Source organism: Pseudoliparis swirei, chromosome 10, assembly GCF_029220125.1.
Source record: "Pseudoliparis swirei isolate HS2019 ecotype Mariana Trench chromosome 10, NWPU_hadal_v1, whole genome shotgun sequence".
In the NCBI taxonomy this organism is placed as follows: Eukaryota; Metazoa; Chordata; class Actinopteri; order Perciformes; family Liparidae; genus Pseudoliparis; species Pseudoliparis swirei.
In genome coordinates, this window is record NC_079397.1 from 3,355,918 (window position 1) to 3,372,992 (window position 17,075).

Genomic DNA, 17,075 nt, shown 5'->3' on the forward strand with positions numbered 1-17,075 from the left:
TCGAACATTAATGTTCACCACAAGATGAAAGACTCTTATTTTGAAGTTTCATACTTTTCTTTTGTCATTCAATGACAGAAAAATAACAATTTCTGGTCATTTTTAAAGTAAAAATGCAAAATATTCTTGTTCTAGTATCTCAAATCAAGTGTCAGCTTGTGCTACTTAACTTTATTTTGACTTTACTTAAGTTTAAAAAAACACATGTATATATGTGCCCATTGGTTGCATTTCATTTCTATTCATTTGTGTAAAAAAGCCAAATATGTTTCCAGCTTCTCAAATGTTAAGAGGTGCTTTTTTATTGATCAAATATAAAGTGAACCCAATAGTTTGATGACATCATGTTGGACTCTGTGAACTTTGATGGATGTTTTTCTCAATTTATTTGATATTTGTATTGATTAAATGAAAGTCGATAAATGGGAAACAATCATTCTGTTCTGCTCTATCGTCCAAGACTCAACTAAGCTCAGATGGGCTTTTATTCTGAAATCACATATATTACCATCCCCAGTTGTCATATCTTTAAATTATTGTTGTATAAAAACTTTTTTTTTTAAATAGATTGTCGCCATCTTACAACAAAAAGTTGTTTGAAGATAAACGAGTGAAAATAATAATCCCAAAAAGTAGCATCCTGGACCTCAAGGCTCAAGTTGTGAATGGAGAGCCGGGTACCGACACATACACGCGCGCGCGCACGCACACACACCTCCCCCTTCTCAATCAAAAGTGATTATAAAGTGCTTATTTCTCACTGACAGGCCTCGCAGCCAATCAGCGGCCCTGATCGACGCCAGCCCGGATCGATAACTCACGTTGGTGTAGAGCACGCGATCGATGTCCCCGGCCTCGGACAGCTCGCTGAGGTTCCGGTCCCAGTGGAGGAACGGCTCGCTGCCGTCCAGGAGCTCCATGGTGTCCTCCAAGCGCGCGCGCGCTCTCTCTTTGCTCCTTTTGGCCGGTTTGTTGTTGTTTGCAGTAAATAAAACTACAATAAAACCGCGGCGGTTGTTTTGTTGCAATGACAATTAAAACTCTCCCCAAAAAGAAAAGCTCCAACTCCGGGGTAACAAAAAAATAAAAGTTCCGAACGACTTGAGAGTGAAGAAGTGAAGCGTTCAGAGCAGAGGGGTGAGGGCTGGGGGGCTCACGAGCTGCGGCTGTTGTTGTTGTTGTTGTTGTTGTGCTTGTTGATAAGTCATCTCCTCTTCTATGCTTCAGCTTTCTGCAGCCTCTCTTTCCTTTCCATTCCTCCTCCTCTTCTTCACAGCCCAGACACACAGGAATGCATGGGCGGAGTCACGGAGAAAAACAGAGACGCTGTGGAGGAAATACACTTAAAGAAAGACAAAATAATTATGAATAATAAGCGAAAACTTGAATTCCCTTCAATATATTGGAGATGTAATCCAAGGTATTAAAAGAAGAAGGAAGGAAGCGCGAAGTCTTACAGCTGTTTGTGACAAGAGCATCAAATGCCTACCATAACAAACGGGTTTCCGGTTTTAAATTTCAAAATAAGCCGGCATTCCTCATTTCATATTTGATGTGAGAAAACAGAAATAATATTTTTTTACCAGATACATATAAGAGAAAACACTAGTCTACAAATTGAGATAAAATAAGTAACCTTAATTTTCAGCCTCTATCTTTAAGAGTAAAATTGAAAATGCATATAAATATGATATGGGCTGAGCTTTTATTCTGACATCCAATTGACCCATTTCCGTTGTTACACTGGGTAAACTCCGTCAAAGTTCCGCAGTGTCTTTAAACCGAATCTACAGCCCCGCCCACCTCCGGCTGCCCGGCCAATCAGATTGCTCTCCTTTTTAAAGCCCGTTCGACCGAGCGTTTTCTTTGATTGACAGACGACGCAGCCAATCAGGAAAGACTTCGACTGTTCCTGAGACCAATCACTTAAGGCCAAGAATACCTTCGACGTAAACCCGCCCCCGCTGACACAGAACCAGCCAATCAGCGTCCACCATCTCTATACAAGGTAAATAACTAAACAATACATGCATTTGACTTATTTTCATAAAGCACGTTTATGTTTGAAAGCAAATATTTTCTTTGAAATCTTTACATTTTATTGTATGTTTTTAATGGTTACTTTTAGCTTTTTCTCCTCTACAAAGTCTCTCTAGGGGAACTTTGCAACAGTTATTAACAGTGAGGAGGAACGACACATTATTGAGGAAGATGAACAAAAATGTGAACACAAAAATGTAAAAAGAAAACATTAGACACATCAGTAGAGAGCTGAAGTAAGGAAAAGATAAACAGTAATAAGCGACAAGTGAAAATGGAGAAAACAAAAAGGTAGATAAACATTCTGATGTAACGGCTCGATTCAGAGAAAAGAAACTAAAACCTGAACGCTGATGTTTCAGAAATCTGACATTTAACAGAAGCCAGTGGAACTTAAAACTCGTAATGAACTGTATATATATTTTTTGGTGATAAACAAATCCCATAAATGACCACGATTCATCTGCAAATAGTTCCCAACAAACATTTTCTGGATTTATTGAGAAATAACACAAAAATTCACGGTTATGTACAAGAAGCACAAACAACAACAAACCAGGACGTGTGTTTATACCACAACGAGCTGTCCGCTCCTCTCGATGACCTCGAGGTCCGCCAGACTCGACCAGTGTCCCCCCCCTCTTCTCTTTTGGGCACACGTCTGTTCCCTTTATTTTTATGTATAAAACTGGAGAATACAGAAAAAAAGTGTTGTTGAGAGTTGAAGAGGAAAGAGCTTCAGGTTCTGTCTCGGACGTTGTCGCTGAGGAAGATGATGTTGTCTGGAGGGAAGGACACAAACCGATGAGCCGGACGAGAGGAAAGTCAAAAAAATCAGATGCAGATTTTACTTCATATTCCTGTGAAGAAGATGCAGGTGTGTGTGTGTGTGTGTGTGTGTGTGTGTGTGTGGTCTGACCTGCGATGATGGTGGTGGCCTGCCGCCTGACCTGGTTCTTGTCCACGTATTCCCCGTAGTCCAGTTTCCCCTCCACGAGGATCCTGGTCCTGAAGCCAGAGACTTTTAAACACAAAGGTTCCTCAAACTTTTCCACCTCGAGTCCTGAATCCAAACTTCCTTTAACCTCGAGCTACAAAAGGACCGGAATTATTTGCACTCACACGGTCATTAGGAAATATATTTCTCAAAGTGTTCATCCAATATTAAAGCTTATTATTAGCGTTAAAGCGTTTAAAGACACACGATCACCTTTTCTTAAAGAAATGTAAGACAAATACCCTGTGCTTTTATTTTGAAGGTTTCACATTAAATGGATTTATGTTATAATACGAGAGAAATCTTCATATAGACAATATTTATACACTCAAACAAAATTCAAATGCAAAGAGAGTTATTTAACGATATGTTTGAGTAGTTTATATGTTTATATGTTTCATGATGCTCATGTGGCCCCCGGTGAGAATGAGTTGGACAGCCCTGCGTTTGAGTATCAACTCGTCTCTGCAGGTTTAAAATAAATAATGTATAATGGAGCGTTATAACGTCTAGCTTTTAATTCTCACTTTAAACGTTGTTTTTCTGGGGAACTTCCTGTCCACCATCAACAAAATAATAGGATAAATAGGTGAACGTATTTCCGGTCGTACCCTTTCTTGACGTACTGGTACGCCACGTCTCTCAGACCTGGTTTGAACACCGACACGCGATGCCACGTCGTCTTCTGACTGATGTCACCTAGAGTCACAACAACACATGAATCAACAAAACTATTCGTATTCTTTAAACTGTGAACATTTTAGATTCTCACCTTGCAGCGCTGTATATTTCATATATTTTGTACATTTACTTCTAATACTCTCTAACATCGCAATTTGTTCATTTCTTTTATCGTAAATGTATATCTAATATTCTTAACTTGCCCAACTATGTTTATTGCTACGCACCGAAATATAAAATTATAAATGTTAAAAAGCTCTTAAACCAGATTCTGAAAATAAAATAAATATATATGATGGATGTATATTACTAAAAAGTTAAAAATAAAATCCTAAAGTATTCAGGATGTTAAGCGTGTCTGTAAACCTCAAACATGCCTTAAAGATGAGTGACAGATGCAGTATTACTGTTATTATACTCAATATATACAGGACTGTCTCAGAAAATTAGAATATTGTGATAAAGTTCTTTATTTTCTGTAATGCAATTAAAAAAAACAAAAATGTTGCATTTTCTGGATTACAATCAAATCAAATGAAAGCCTTTTATTCTTTTAATATTGCTGATTATGGCTTACAGCTAAAAAAACTAATCCTATCTCTATAAAATTTTAATATTTCCTCAGACCAAGTTAAAAAGATTTATAACAGCTGAGTGTTTGTCAAGGCTCAGGAAACCCTTGCAGGTGTTTCGTTAATTAGACAATTCAAGTAATTTGTTTAATACCCTACTAGTATACTTTTTCATGATATTCTAATATTTAGAGATAGGATATTTGAGTTTTCTTAAGCTGTAAGCCATAATCAGCAATAAATCAGAATAAAAGGCTTGCAATATTTCAGTTGATTTGTAATGAATCCAGAATGCATGACATTTTTGTTTTTTTAATTGCATTACAGAAAATAAAGAACTTCATCACAATATTCTAATTTTCTGAGACAGTCCTGTATATCATACTGGGCTGTTTAAATTCACTGTCAACAACAATGAATGAACTGCCCTCTAGTGGCGACACGTGGCAACTGCAGAGCAGATCAAAATGATAAAACTAACATTTTCTGATTTAAACATGATTTATTTGGATTGAGCGCGATATATATATATATATAATATCCCACTCAATATATATAAACTAAATTATCTGGGATTTTTTAGATAATCTAATTTGATATTTTATTTAGCAAAGACCTTTTCAGCAAACAAAAAAAACACAAACAAAAAAACATTTGCGCACAATCACCAAATTTGGGAATTGGTTTTCACTGGACCTTGTTGGAGTTTTATTTTATTAAAGTTTTCCATCGGACAGGAATATAGATGTGTCAGAACTATAAACTTAAACGTTTTTTAATGTGTTGATCTAAGTGGATACCTTGTTTTTAAATTAAAACCAAACCCCCGTGAGGAGAGCCGGCCCTTTAAGGACCGTAATGGATGAATATATTTTTTCTTGTTTTCTAACTTACTTTAACATTCAGATCTGGCGACGCTGCTTTTTGTTAGTTTGCATCCGCTGACCTGAGATCTGTGTCTCACAGTTGGTCTGATACCGTTGTTCTCGCCACTCTACCTGTTGCGCTCGCCTCGCTGTCTCCAGAGCGCCACATTTCGTTGGTCGCCATCGAGAAGATGGTCACCGGGTTACGACCCTCCACCTGTCTCATCACCGGGTCCTGGCCCACGCGGCCCAACAGCTGCACGCGGTTTATCGCTGGAACAAACACGTCAGAATCTTTAGTGGGAACAGGCCGGCGTGGTTAGTGAGGAGGTTCACATCCTCGTGGACTCACATCTCTCCAGGATGAGGCTGGCGTCCGTGGTCACGCTCCTCGCCACCTGTCTGAAGATCTGCGGAGGGACGGGATTAAATATTCACTCCGTTAGGCCGAAAGTACGCAGAGCTCGTTGTGCACCTGAACGTCTCTTCATGCTCATCGACAGGGAAGCTTTCTTATTTGTGTGTGCAAATAAAATATTAAAATGTAAGGCTATGAATAATGTCTGATCAATAAAGTCTCAGTTAATGCCAAAAGTGCTCAGGATTGTCATTCTATTATGTACACACACATATATATATATATATACATATATACACGCATATATATATACATATATACACGCATATATATATACAGGACTGTCTCAGAAAATTAGAATATTGTGATGAAGTTCTTTATTTTCTGCAATGCAATTAAAAAAACAAAAATGTCATGCATTCTGGATTCATTACAAATCAACTGAAATATTGCAAGCCTTTTATTCTGATTTATTGCTGATTATGGTTTACAGCTTAAGAAAACTCAAATATCCTATCTCTAAATATTAGAATATCATGAAAAAGTATACTAGTAGGGTATTAAACAAATCACTTGAATTGTCTAATTAACTCAAAACACCTGCAAGGGTTTCCTGAGCCTTGACAAACACTCAGCTGTTATAAATCTTTTTTTTTTACTTGGTCTGAGGAAATATTAAAATTTTATGAGATAGGATTTTAGAGTTTTCTTAAGCTGTAAGCCATAATCAGCAATATTAAAAGAATAAAAGGCTTGCAATATTTCAGTTGATTTGTAATGAATCCAGAATGCATGACATTTTTTTTTTAAAATTGCATTACAGAAAATAAAGAACTTCATCACAATATTCTAATTTTCTGAGACAGTCCTGTATATACACATATATATAACACAGATTTTATACAACAATAATAATAATAATATATATAGACAAACTAAACAAACGATTCTTCCATCCTCACCTGTGCGGACGCTGTCCTCAACATCTTGACACTGCACAGACAACTTTGAGGACTTTGAAGAGACGGATCTGAAAAACAACAAACACCGAAACAAAGATAGAAGAGTCGACAAGCAGACGACATATTGAAAGGAGGATGTTAGATTTCACACCTCAGTTTTTCACAGAAATGTAACATCAAGACACCAAAGTAAATATAATGCTTGTAATACACACAAAAGAGAGGATTTGTAGCAGGATTGTTGCATGACATTAGTTTTTATCTTGTATCTGATAACAAGTTGGACACTTTGTTAAAGCAATGAGAACAAGGAACTCATAAGTACACACTGTTGATAAGAGCGTGACCAATAATTCAGTTTATTCTTTCTCTCATTTATCGCCCAACCTAACGAATGACTTTAGGTTTAAAGACAGGATTACAACCCGATTAGCTGAGACTAAACCCTCAGAGTGTCGTCCGGACCCCGGCGACACACCGGCGACCAGCGTGGACTCAAAGTCACACCAGCGATGAGGCTCCTGGAGGGTCTCCCGCCATTAAGGATGCGAACATTACGAAAGAAACGAGACGGTTAGGTTTGTTTTACATCAACGTTTCCGGTTTCGGAACAACAACAGCAGATAAAACGGCCCCCAATAGTTTTTAAAAACTGTGTGAAAGCGTCGTAAGAAGGCCACAAAAAGCTCGTTGGAAACTCACCAGGTGCAAGAAGACTTCAGTGCGGTCTTCTGTAACCTCACGCTGCTTCCGGTCCGTCGCTAACACCGGTCCGACCGAATACCGGAAGTAGTTCTTCTTGGTGTTTAACGGCGGTTGACATCCATATCCCGGAAGTGGTTAAAGTTCCGCATCGTAATTTACTTCACGTTGAATAGTCAGGTTATATTTTATTATAGTACTATTATATCATTCTAAATACTCGACACGAGGAAGCCAATCTCCAGAAAGTGACTTGATTTAAATATGTGACAGAGTTAACTGACTCATGTCGCCTGTGTGAACTCTGGCTGTGTCTACTACCGCGCACTTGAGCACTTCGAGCACTGACTTTCAGTGCTCGAAGTGCTCGAAGTGCCTCAAAACCAGCAAAATGCAGTGCACTGAAAGTACCCGGATGGTGCACTGCAAACGAAAAATGTAGTGTAAACGATGGACACTACTGCCATCTTGGCGACGTACCGGAAGAGGAGGAGCCCTTTCGCCAGCTTTTCATTTTATTTCTAAAACAATGGCGGACAGCACAAGCGGTAGACCACGAAGCTACAGACCGTAAATGTAAGTATCAGCGGTAGTTACACATTGTACTGGTATTACAATGTACTACTAACATGCCATTCTCAGATTAGTGAGCATACCTAGGTAGCATTAGATGCCATTGGATCTCCATGGCAGTTATGATAAGCTAGCTGGGTAATCCACCACCCGGCCAGTCCGACGAAGGTGCACTTTTATCGGACACTTTTCGCTTGACGAGCGGGGCAGGTCGGCTCCAGGCGCTTGCTCCAGCGGCAAGTCCGACGACAGATAGCTATGTCAGTCATCGGACAGTGTTAAACAACGGCTGTTCTGTTAAACAATCTAATAGAAACTTTAATAATGGATTAACATTGGATATGCTCAGTTTAATAACGGGTTAACATGACACCGCGAACGTTTACCAACACGCCGCCCGATAATTAATACCGTTACGATAGCTATCTACGCTTGTCCTTCTTGAAATAATTGTAGCTTTCAATCATCGTTGTGTTGTTTTTTTAATGTCGTGTATGTATTAATTTAAATGTAATCGTGGTCTGGGACAGAGCACTGAATGGCTATCCTATTTCTGTTTCCTGCCCCAGAGACGTTTCCTGGAGGTGCTGGTCCTCTGCTGCCCTCCCGACATCTGGCTCCAATGACCTCTGGCACCTCACATCCACCTCCAGGGCCTTTAAGAAGATGGACCGCCATCGCGTCTTCAGTATCCCGAAGGACCTCTGCACAACACACCTGGCCTTTGACAGGCAGCAGTTGTAGCTTGGAGGTGGACAGGCTGCCTGAAGGAGGTCATGAGGCAGATGGGTTGGGACAGGCAGGGGTAGCCACCATCCCCAAGGATACAGTATCCTGGTGGAGGGTATGACTGCTCATAGAAGATGGGGCTGTTTTTCAGGACCCTGGCATCATGCGGCCTGTCGAAGGTGGCCACCACCCGATAGGAGGTGGCGCTGGCAAGCCAAAAATAAAAACTAGACAGGAGATCTCAGGGCCCCAACCGTGGTCAGTCAGTGCCCAGCACAGCCATGAGGGCGTTGAATGACTCGGTGAGCCTGAAGTCCACCCTCATGTCACTGTGGCCATCACAATACAACGCCAGCAGTGGCATTGCAACATTGATACAGCAGCGCCGCCTGGGACTGGGTGGCTGCTGTAGAGTGTGTGGGGAGGGGAAGGGAAGATTATATTAATATGTAAGTCATTTTATCAATAAAATGTTGTCATTGAGGTTTCTGATTTATATTAGAAGTGATGCATGTTTGTAACAATAATTAATATGCCTGTGTGTTCAATTGCTAATTGATTCCTGTATCAGGGTAAACTTCACTACAACAGAGATGTGTATAAAAGTACAGTCAGTCAAAGTAGGCCTATTACTGTGTGAATTCACCCAGATGATGCCTATCATTTCAGTGGATAATTCTTAAAACTAATTGGAATCTAGGGACAAGCATGTACAGATTTGTCATGTTTTATTTCCATATGGTGTGTATGTGGATAAGAAGGCTACTTCTGACAAAGATAATTGAGAATTTAGCATACCTAGCAAGGAGAATTTAATTGCAACTACTACATGAAGCTATGCTGTGAAGGTAAGGCAAAATCACAATTAAACTTACATATACCATCTCGACTTCAGCCAGAAGGCGGAGGCTCCTGCCGCGATTGTGGAGGTATCGCAGTTTCCACATGGGGTGGAGAAAGGTAAACAAGGGACAACAAGAGGGCAAGAAGTGCATTCATTTTGTCACTTTAAGGGTTACGGGATCGCAAGAAGATTTGCATATGTCACTCCCGGCTTAATTTCGCGGGTGCCGTGAACAGATTTGCGTCCGTCACTTCCGCCAAGTGGTTAACGGTTAAGTGTTCCATTTGAGACAGCACTTCATCAGCGACGCAGTGCACTGCAATGCAGTGCACTGCATTGCAGTGTACTTCGTTAAGTGCGCGGTAGTAGACACAGCCTCTGTCTTCATCAGCAGCTTCAGCTTCACGTGTTGGAGAACATCGCCCCCATGTGGCCAGGCGGAGTAACAGCAGCTTCGGTTACATTTAGAATCACGTTTCAAACACAGAAATACTTGTTTGAAATCCGTCTCCGTGTTGATCCAGATCAGGTCTGGATTACACGTACCTGTGTAGTTGTTTTACTTCTTGGTGTGTGTGTGTCAATATTCATGAAAATGACATTTTTAAAGCACGTTCTCGCTCTTTATTTTTCCTCTCATGCCTCCACGGGTAATCAAAAGACAGAAATGTGTTGATGGATTTAAGTAAAATGAATATCTAAAAGAAGGTAACACCTTGTGAGTCACTGATACCAACATGGCCCTCAATGGGTGAAGTATTCCTTTAAACTAAAACACAGTTTCATTTGAATGAATAGTGGCTTTGTGGAGACATTAAATAATGAAATAACAACAACATTCAGTGCACGTTAATTCATCAGAAGAGAAGGAACGGTGATTTTTCCTGCAGCGATTCTTCGTGTGGGGGAGGGGTCACATCTTGGCTTTGGGATTCTGGGTGGAGTACAGATGCTCCTGCAGAAAAGCCAAGATCTTAGACCAGGAGTCCTCCTGAGCATCTGCGTGGGGTTTGGTTTGTCCTCCCCAAAGCACGATCACTGAAACACACACGGTGCAGGGTTCATGTCGACCAATGGACAGGGGTCACACACATGTGGACCAATGGACAGGGTTCATCCACATGTCGACCAATGAACAGGGGTCACACACATGACCAATGGACAGGGGTCACACACATGACCAATGGACAGGGGTCACACACATGACCAATGGACAGGGGTCACACACATGTCGACCAATGGGCTTCGAGGACTTTAAACTACAGTTACATGACCAAACATTTTGTGAAATCTCGTGCATACACGAAAAAGTGAGAAAAGGTAGCCATTAAACTAACAATGTCTCCAACCTTGATGACTCAAATGAATGAGACACTAGTTTAGATTAAAAGAATAAACATGTAGGTCTTTTCAGTTATGGTGCGTTCACTTGCAGTGGAAAAAATGTGCGCTAGGAGTGTGACGCCTGCTTATATTTTGAGCGTCATTCTTTTAAAAGCATATTATTTAAAATGTAAAGGATCATATGAATATAAACACTTTTTCATGACTTTTCCAAAACTTTTAGGATTTTTTTCCTTTTTTTTCAGGACTTTTGCAGGTCTTCCATTGACCCGAGACCACCACAAATAAAAGCCCAACAGAACCCCGTGAGGCCTGTAAGTGAGCAGAACTCACCCGCCTCCCTCCTGCCGTTCTTTATGAACTTGGTGGCTTTGGCGTGAGGCGAGTAGGGCGGCTCGATCAGATGGCCGGCATCCGGGTATTCGATTCTGGTCAGCAGGTGCTCCTTCCCCGCTGCACGCATCATGTGGGCCATCTGGGGGGGGGGGGGGGTCAAAGGTCAAATCAAAGCAGCCCAGAATGAGTTCATGTCTGTGGAGCTCCAGCAGGTGAAAAAACACAGAAGAGAATTGAGGGGTTGTTCTTCAGTTCTCTGACGGACTCGTATGAAAACATTGATCTCATGACCAAAGTACTCAAGGACAAGCAAGAGAAAATACAAAATATACACATTTATATATTTAGATACAGATCTACAGGTGGCAAGGAAATATTGTGCCGTGTTTTTTATTTACAACCATCTCAGTCTTTAGTCCACTAAGAAATATTTATAATTTATATATATTTATATATTAAAAAAAGGAACAATATATATATATACACACACACATGTAAACAATATATGGTTATATATATATATATAAAGAAAGAAAATATATATACACATTAAAAAATATATATACACATTTAAAAATATATATATATATTTAAATATAGTTTTTTTAGTTTGAACTATAAACCTCATTATCAGCCTTCAAAATGCCACAAAGGTCAACGCCAACCAACACCAGTGTGTGTGTGTGTGTGTGTGTGGACTCACATCCTCGGCACACTCCACTGTGGGCCCGTTCTGATCATCACAGCCGTTCACCAACAACATCGGACAGTTTATCCTCCCCACCTGCGAGAGAACAAACCGCACGACGTGTCAGAATGAAACAACGAGAGTCAACGGCTGTATTTTAGAAACCAGATCGTTGTGTCTGGAACGACATCATCGAAATATTTATAGTACAAAGTTTGACATTATGGTCGTCGCCATCTTGTCTTTTTGTGACACGAGAGGGTGGAGCAACGTACAAATGAACCAGAGGAGTCTCCCCCTGGTGGTCAGGAGAGTATGCAGCTGTAACACATGAAGCATAGACTGCTATACAACCAGAGGATTCGCCCCCTGGTGGTCAGGAGAGAGAATGCAGCTTTCACAAGTACATGTTCTGGTGAGTCAACAGTGCAACATGTACTTACGTCCAGTTTCTCCGAGAGGTCCTCGGGAATCGGGAGGAACATATCTCGCCATATCTCACGGTTGTGCTCGTCCACGCGCAGCTTGGAATTCCTGCTATCACAAGTAATTTACCACGACATCAGTCCCACCGCGTGTATTGGCTTCATGTTACCGACGGAATAACAGAAATAACTACCCAAATAAGTTCTCAATGAGTGCTTGGAGGTTCTTCCCGCGTGGATAATGATGGCAGCCGCTGACACAAACGCAACAACGCGGCTGGAACCAAGCAAACAATGCACTCTTTAAGACAGCGGACCGCCACCTGGTTCTCCACCGTGTGCCAAAAACGTTCTGCAGGTTTCATTTTTTCCGTTCGGTACTTGCCTCGATGACGCTGCTCTCGGCTGCCAAGTAGATGGCCATGAGCGAGCCGAGGGAAAGGCCGAAAATGCCAACTCTGTCTGGGATGACTTGAGGATGTCCACTGACGATGTTAAACGCCGTCTGTGGAGAAGGAGACGACGGGAAAGTTAAGAAACAATTCATCTTTATAAATACGTTCCGTGAAATGTCTTTTCACACACTTTTGAAGTTTGAAAAAATATATAAAAATATATATATTTTTTTATATTTTATAATATATACATATATATTTATTATTTTTTAAATATATATATTTTAAGATATATATATATTAAAAGAAAATATATTAAAATGAAAATATATATATATCCTCTTTTTAAATATATATATATATATCATATTTTAACATAAATATATATTAATACATTTATATATATATATATATATATATATATTCTATTTTTAATTTCATTTGTATTATATATATATAAATACAAAGAATATATATATATTTAAAAAGAAAAGAAGAAAACAAAATATATATATATATATATGCATGTATTTTTATTTTATTTTTTATAGCAAACACAAACCTCAAAGTAGTTTAACTCCTTGTCGGCTGTCTTCAGCTCATCGGCGCCGAAATATTCCAGCGCCAAAGAAGCGTAACCGCGAGACGCCAGCAGAGCCGCTCGGTACTCCAGCAGCCCCCCACCTCCCCCCCACATGTCCAGCATGCCGGGGAAGGGTCCTGGACCTGAGGCACGGAGGAACTGGTCTTACTCATCATCTAATCAGACTGAAACGTTGATCATCAGGTGTTCTTCTTTTGGAGCACCTGGAGGTATGAACAGCGTCCCTCGGACTCCTTTCTCTCGGATTTCAACCCTCCGGACTCCTGGACCCATGTGCCATCTCTCCGTGAGCGTCGAGGCCAGAGGAACCCGCTCCCCGAAGCCCTCCTCCACGTGTCCGCCGTAGACCGAGATGTTGACCAGCTGGGGGACGCATACGTTCTTCTTCCTCAACCTGGACGGGGTCACGAGACTCAAGGTGCGTTTGGGGAGGAGCCACGCCCAAAGGATTCAAAAACAGGCTATCAATTCACCCTAAAAAGTAATTTTTTCAAGCATCCATACCTAAAATCTGCTGAGGATCGGCTCCTTTTCTTGGTCTCATGCGATATTTAAGATTTTAATAAAGAATTTTTGATGTTTTAGAGACTGTTGATCAGAAGAAAAAAGCTAAATTTCCAGTATTCATTTTAAATTTTGGACATAATTCAGATTAAAACATGCAGAGAATCAATATTGTTTGATTAATTACCAATAAATTGGTGGTATTGATGTCAAGGGATATTATTTCCCCAGCTCAAGTCCAGCTGTTTTTACCTGAGGCCTTTGCGGCTGCCTGGGACGGGACTCATGCTCCACAACAAGCCCATGGCTTCTTTTCCCGTGTACGTTCCCCCAAAACTGAAATCCTCCGCAACTACACATTTTTGTTTTTAGATGTCAACAAAGCAAAAATAGACAAATAAATCCAACTAGACATCCGAGTAGATTTAAGGAGATGAAGAAGAATGAGGTCACCCACCAGACACGGTTCCTCTGGAGTCGCTGACGTAGTGGCCGAAGGCCTCCCAGAGGTCCTCGTCCTCGGAGCGGTGGAGGGAGTGTAGTGTCACCGGAGAACTCGGAGGCAGGTTCTGCACCGCGACCCTGAACGCCTCATCCACCAGAGCCCGGGAGGGGACGACGGAGAGAACCGGAAGGGCAGCGCGGGACATGGTGGATGAGCGTCTGAGCAGACATGACATATATATATATACATACATACATATACATATATATGTATACATGCATACATATATATATACATATATACACACACATATATAAATATATATATATTTATATATGTATAATATGTGTGTATATATATATAAATGGATATATATATAATATGTTTTTAAAAAAAATCTTTTAATAGTCTACTTTTTCCACCAGGCTATATTTATATATATATAAATAATAATAATATTTTAAAAAATCTACACCGGTGGAAAAAGTAGCCCGTTAAAACTAATTATATTCAATAAATAAATAAATACTGTATGAGATCATTTAAGTATATATACAGTGCATCCGGAAAGTATTCACAGCGCTTCACTTTTTCCACATTTTGTTATGTTACAGCCTTATTTCAAAATGGATTAAATTCATTATTTTCCTCAACATTCTACACACAACAACCCATAATGACAAAGTGAAAACTGTTTTTTGCAAATTTGTGCAAATCTGTTAAAAATAAAGAACGAAAACATAACATGTACATACGTATTCACAGCCTTTGCCATGACACTCAACATTTAGCTCAGGTGCATCCTGTTTCCACTGATCATCCTTGAGATGTTTGATTGGAGTCCACCTGTGCTACATTCAGTTGATTGGACATGATTGAGAAAGGCACACACCTGTCTATATAAGGTATCACAGTTGACAGTGCATATCAGAGCATAAACCAAGCCATGAAGTTCAAGGAATTATCTATAGACCGCCGAGACAGAATTGTATCGAGGCACAGATCTGGCGAAGGGTACAGAAAGATTTCTGCAGCATTGAAAGTCCCAATGAGCCCAGTGGCCTCCATCATCCGGACATGGAAGAAGTTTGGAACCACCAGGACTCTTCCTAGAGTTGGCCGCCCAGCCAGACTGAGCGATCGGGGGAGAAGGGCCTTAGTCAGGGAGGTGACCAGGAACCCGATGGTCACTGACGGAGCTCCAGCGTTGTTCTATGGAGAGGAGAACCTTCCAGAAGGACAACCATCTCTGCAGCACTCCACAAATCAGGCCTGTTTGGTCGAGTGGCCAGACGGAAGCCACTCCTCAGTAAAAAGCACATGACAGCCCGCCTAGAGTTTGCAAAAAAGCACCTGAAGGACTCTCAGACCATGAGAAACAAAATTCTCTGGTCTGATGAAACTAAGATTGAACTCTTTGGCCTGAATGCCAAGCGTCATGTCTGGAGGAAACCAGGCACTGCCTATCACCATCCCTACAGTGAAGCACGGTGGTGGCAGCATCATGCTGTGGGGATGTTTTTCAGCGGGAGGAACTGGGAGACTATAGTCAGGATTGAGGGAAAGATGAATGCAGCAATGTACAGAGACATCCTGGATGAAAACATGCTCCAAAGCGCTCTGGACCTTAGACTGGGGCGACGGTTCATCTTCCAACAGGACAACGACCCGAAGCACACAGCCGAGATAACAAAGGAGTGGCTTCGGGACAACTCTGTGAATGTCCTTGAGTGGCCCAGCCAGAGCCCTGACTTGAACATCTCTGGAGAGATCTGAAAATGGCTGTGCACCGACGCTCCCCATCCAACCTGATGGAACTTGAGAGGTTCTGCAAAGAAGAATGGGAGAAACTGCCCAGAAATAGGTGTGCCACGCTTGTGGAATCATACCCAAGAAGACTTGAGGCTGTAATTGCTGCCAAAGGTGCTTCAACAAAGTATTGAGCAAAGGCTGTGAATACTTATGTACATGTTATGTTTTTGTTCTTTATTTTTAATAATTGTGCAAAAATTTGCAAAAAACAGTTTTCACTTTGTCATTATGGGTTTTTGTGTGTAGAATCTTGAGGGAAATAATGAATTTAATCCATTTTGGAATAAGGCTGTAACATAACAAAATGTGGAAAAAATGAAGCGCTGTGAATACTTTCCGGATGCACTGTGTATATATATATATTTCCTTTCTGCAGAACAATACTTTCGATACTTCAAAGTTTTTTTTGTGGTACTTTTTGAGGGCTGGACAATTTTTTTAAGTAAAGCTGCCCCTAGTAGACGTATTTAAGTTCTCGTGAAACTCTCAAATACTTTGAGTATTATACACGTTATACTACATGTATTACATCGCTACAGTTAGTGTACTCGTGGTACTTTACCTGCGGCCGGTCTGGTGGTCCGGTACTCGCAGTAGTGTCTTAAAGTACACCGACCACAGAGCCCCTCTCGCGGAGCTCAAACAGCCCGCGTGCCGGAGCATTCCGCCCGGGTGAGGAGGTTAAACAATCCGCTATGTGCTAAACCTGGATCAATAAAACCCCGCTTTGTTATATACTGTAAGGTATTCTCAAAACTGGGGCACTACGCAGATGGTGGAGAAACAGGCTTCCGGACACGCATGGATTAAGTTATCAACATTTAATGGTAGAAAGTGAATCAAACATTCAACGCGCTCTCTCCTCGTGTCAAGGCTGCAGGCTCTCGGCACCTCCCGAGAGCACAACCTTCCCTTCGGGGCTTACCTGAGAAAAGAGAAAGTTCCCTCTACAAACACGCAGTCATATACTCTTCCTGTTTTCGGTCAGACAGTCACTTCCGGTTTCAGTCGCTTTCACAATAAGATTCCCGTCAATTAAAGTCACCTTCACAATAAAAGTCTTGTTATTGTAAGTCATTTCACGGAATTCAACCGGCTTCGTCAATCTATAATACTAACATACAGTCACTCTCATGCAACATACATTAATTCTTGCCATTTACATTTGCATAGAGTAAACATTACCCCTATGCTTCAT

The 17,075-nt window shown here is 40.9% G+C and overlaps 3 protein-coding genes across 4 annotated transcripts in view; all 3 read right to left on the minus strand.

Annotated features, from left to right (window-relative positions):
- The window catches only part of creb3l2 (cAMP responsive element binding protein 3-like 2), a 19,466-nt gene extending 18,032 nt beyond the window's left edge, over positions 1 to 1,434 (minus strand). The window contains exon 1 of the mRNA XM_056425241.1: positions 822 to 1,434. Coding sequence (XP_056281216.1) covers positions 822 to 920 — 99 coding nt within the window. The 5' untranslated portion in view covers positions 921 to 1,434. The remainder of the gene's footprint in view (positions 1 to 821) is intronic.
- A 656-nt stretch (positions 1,435 to 2,090) lies between these two features.
- On the minus strand, positions 2,091 to 7,254 carry ssbp1 (single-stranded DNA binding protein 1). Its single transcript, XM_056424895.1, has 7 exons — positions 7,179 to 7,254; positions 6,477 to 6,544; positions 5,509 to 5,566; positions 5,289 to 5,429; positions 3,649 to 3,736; positions 2,960 to 3,048; positions 2,091 to 2,822 (listed from the first exon to the last, which is right to left on the minus strand). Exons 2-7 carry the CDS (start codon positions 6,498 to 6,500, stop codon positions 2,779 to 2,781), a joined length of 444 nt encoding a protein of 147 aa, XP_056280870.1. The 5' UTR covers positions 6,501 to 6,544; positions 7,179 to 7,254; the 3' UTR covers positions 2,091 to 2,778.
- A 2,680-nt stretch (positions 7,255 to 9,934) lies between these two features.
- On the minus strand, positions 9,935 to 16,830 carry LOC130200719 (peroxisomal succinyl-coenzyme A thioesterase-like). Of its 2 annotated transcripts, none has more exons than XM_056425217.1 (11): positions 16,440 to 16,830; positions 14,078 to 14,283; positions 13,873 to 13,972; positions 13,320 to 13,510; positions 13,075 to 13,238; positions 12,503 to 12,622; positions 12,312 to 12,394; positions 12,136 to 12,229; positions 11,708 to 11,788; positions 11,002 to 11,143; positions 9,935 to 10,362 (listed from the first exon to the last, which is right to left on the minus strand). In XM_056425217.1, the coding sequence occupies exons 1-11, from the start codon at positions 16,538 to 16,540 to the stop codon at positions 10,238 to 10,240; spliced, it is 1,407 nt and encodes a 468-aa protein (XP_056281192.1). In that variant the 5' UTR covers positions 16,541 to 16,830; the 3' UTR covers positions 9,935 to 10,237. The 2 variants fall into 2 exon arrangements, with proteins under 2 accessions (XP_056281192.1, XP_056281193.1); XM_056425218.1 differs by having other exon boundaries at positions 12,136 to 12,226; positions 16,440 to 16,829.
- Positions 16,831 to 17,075: the final 245 nt, after the last annotated feature.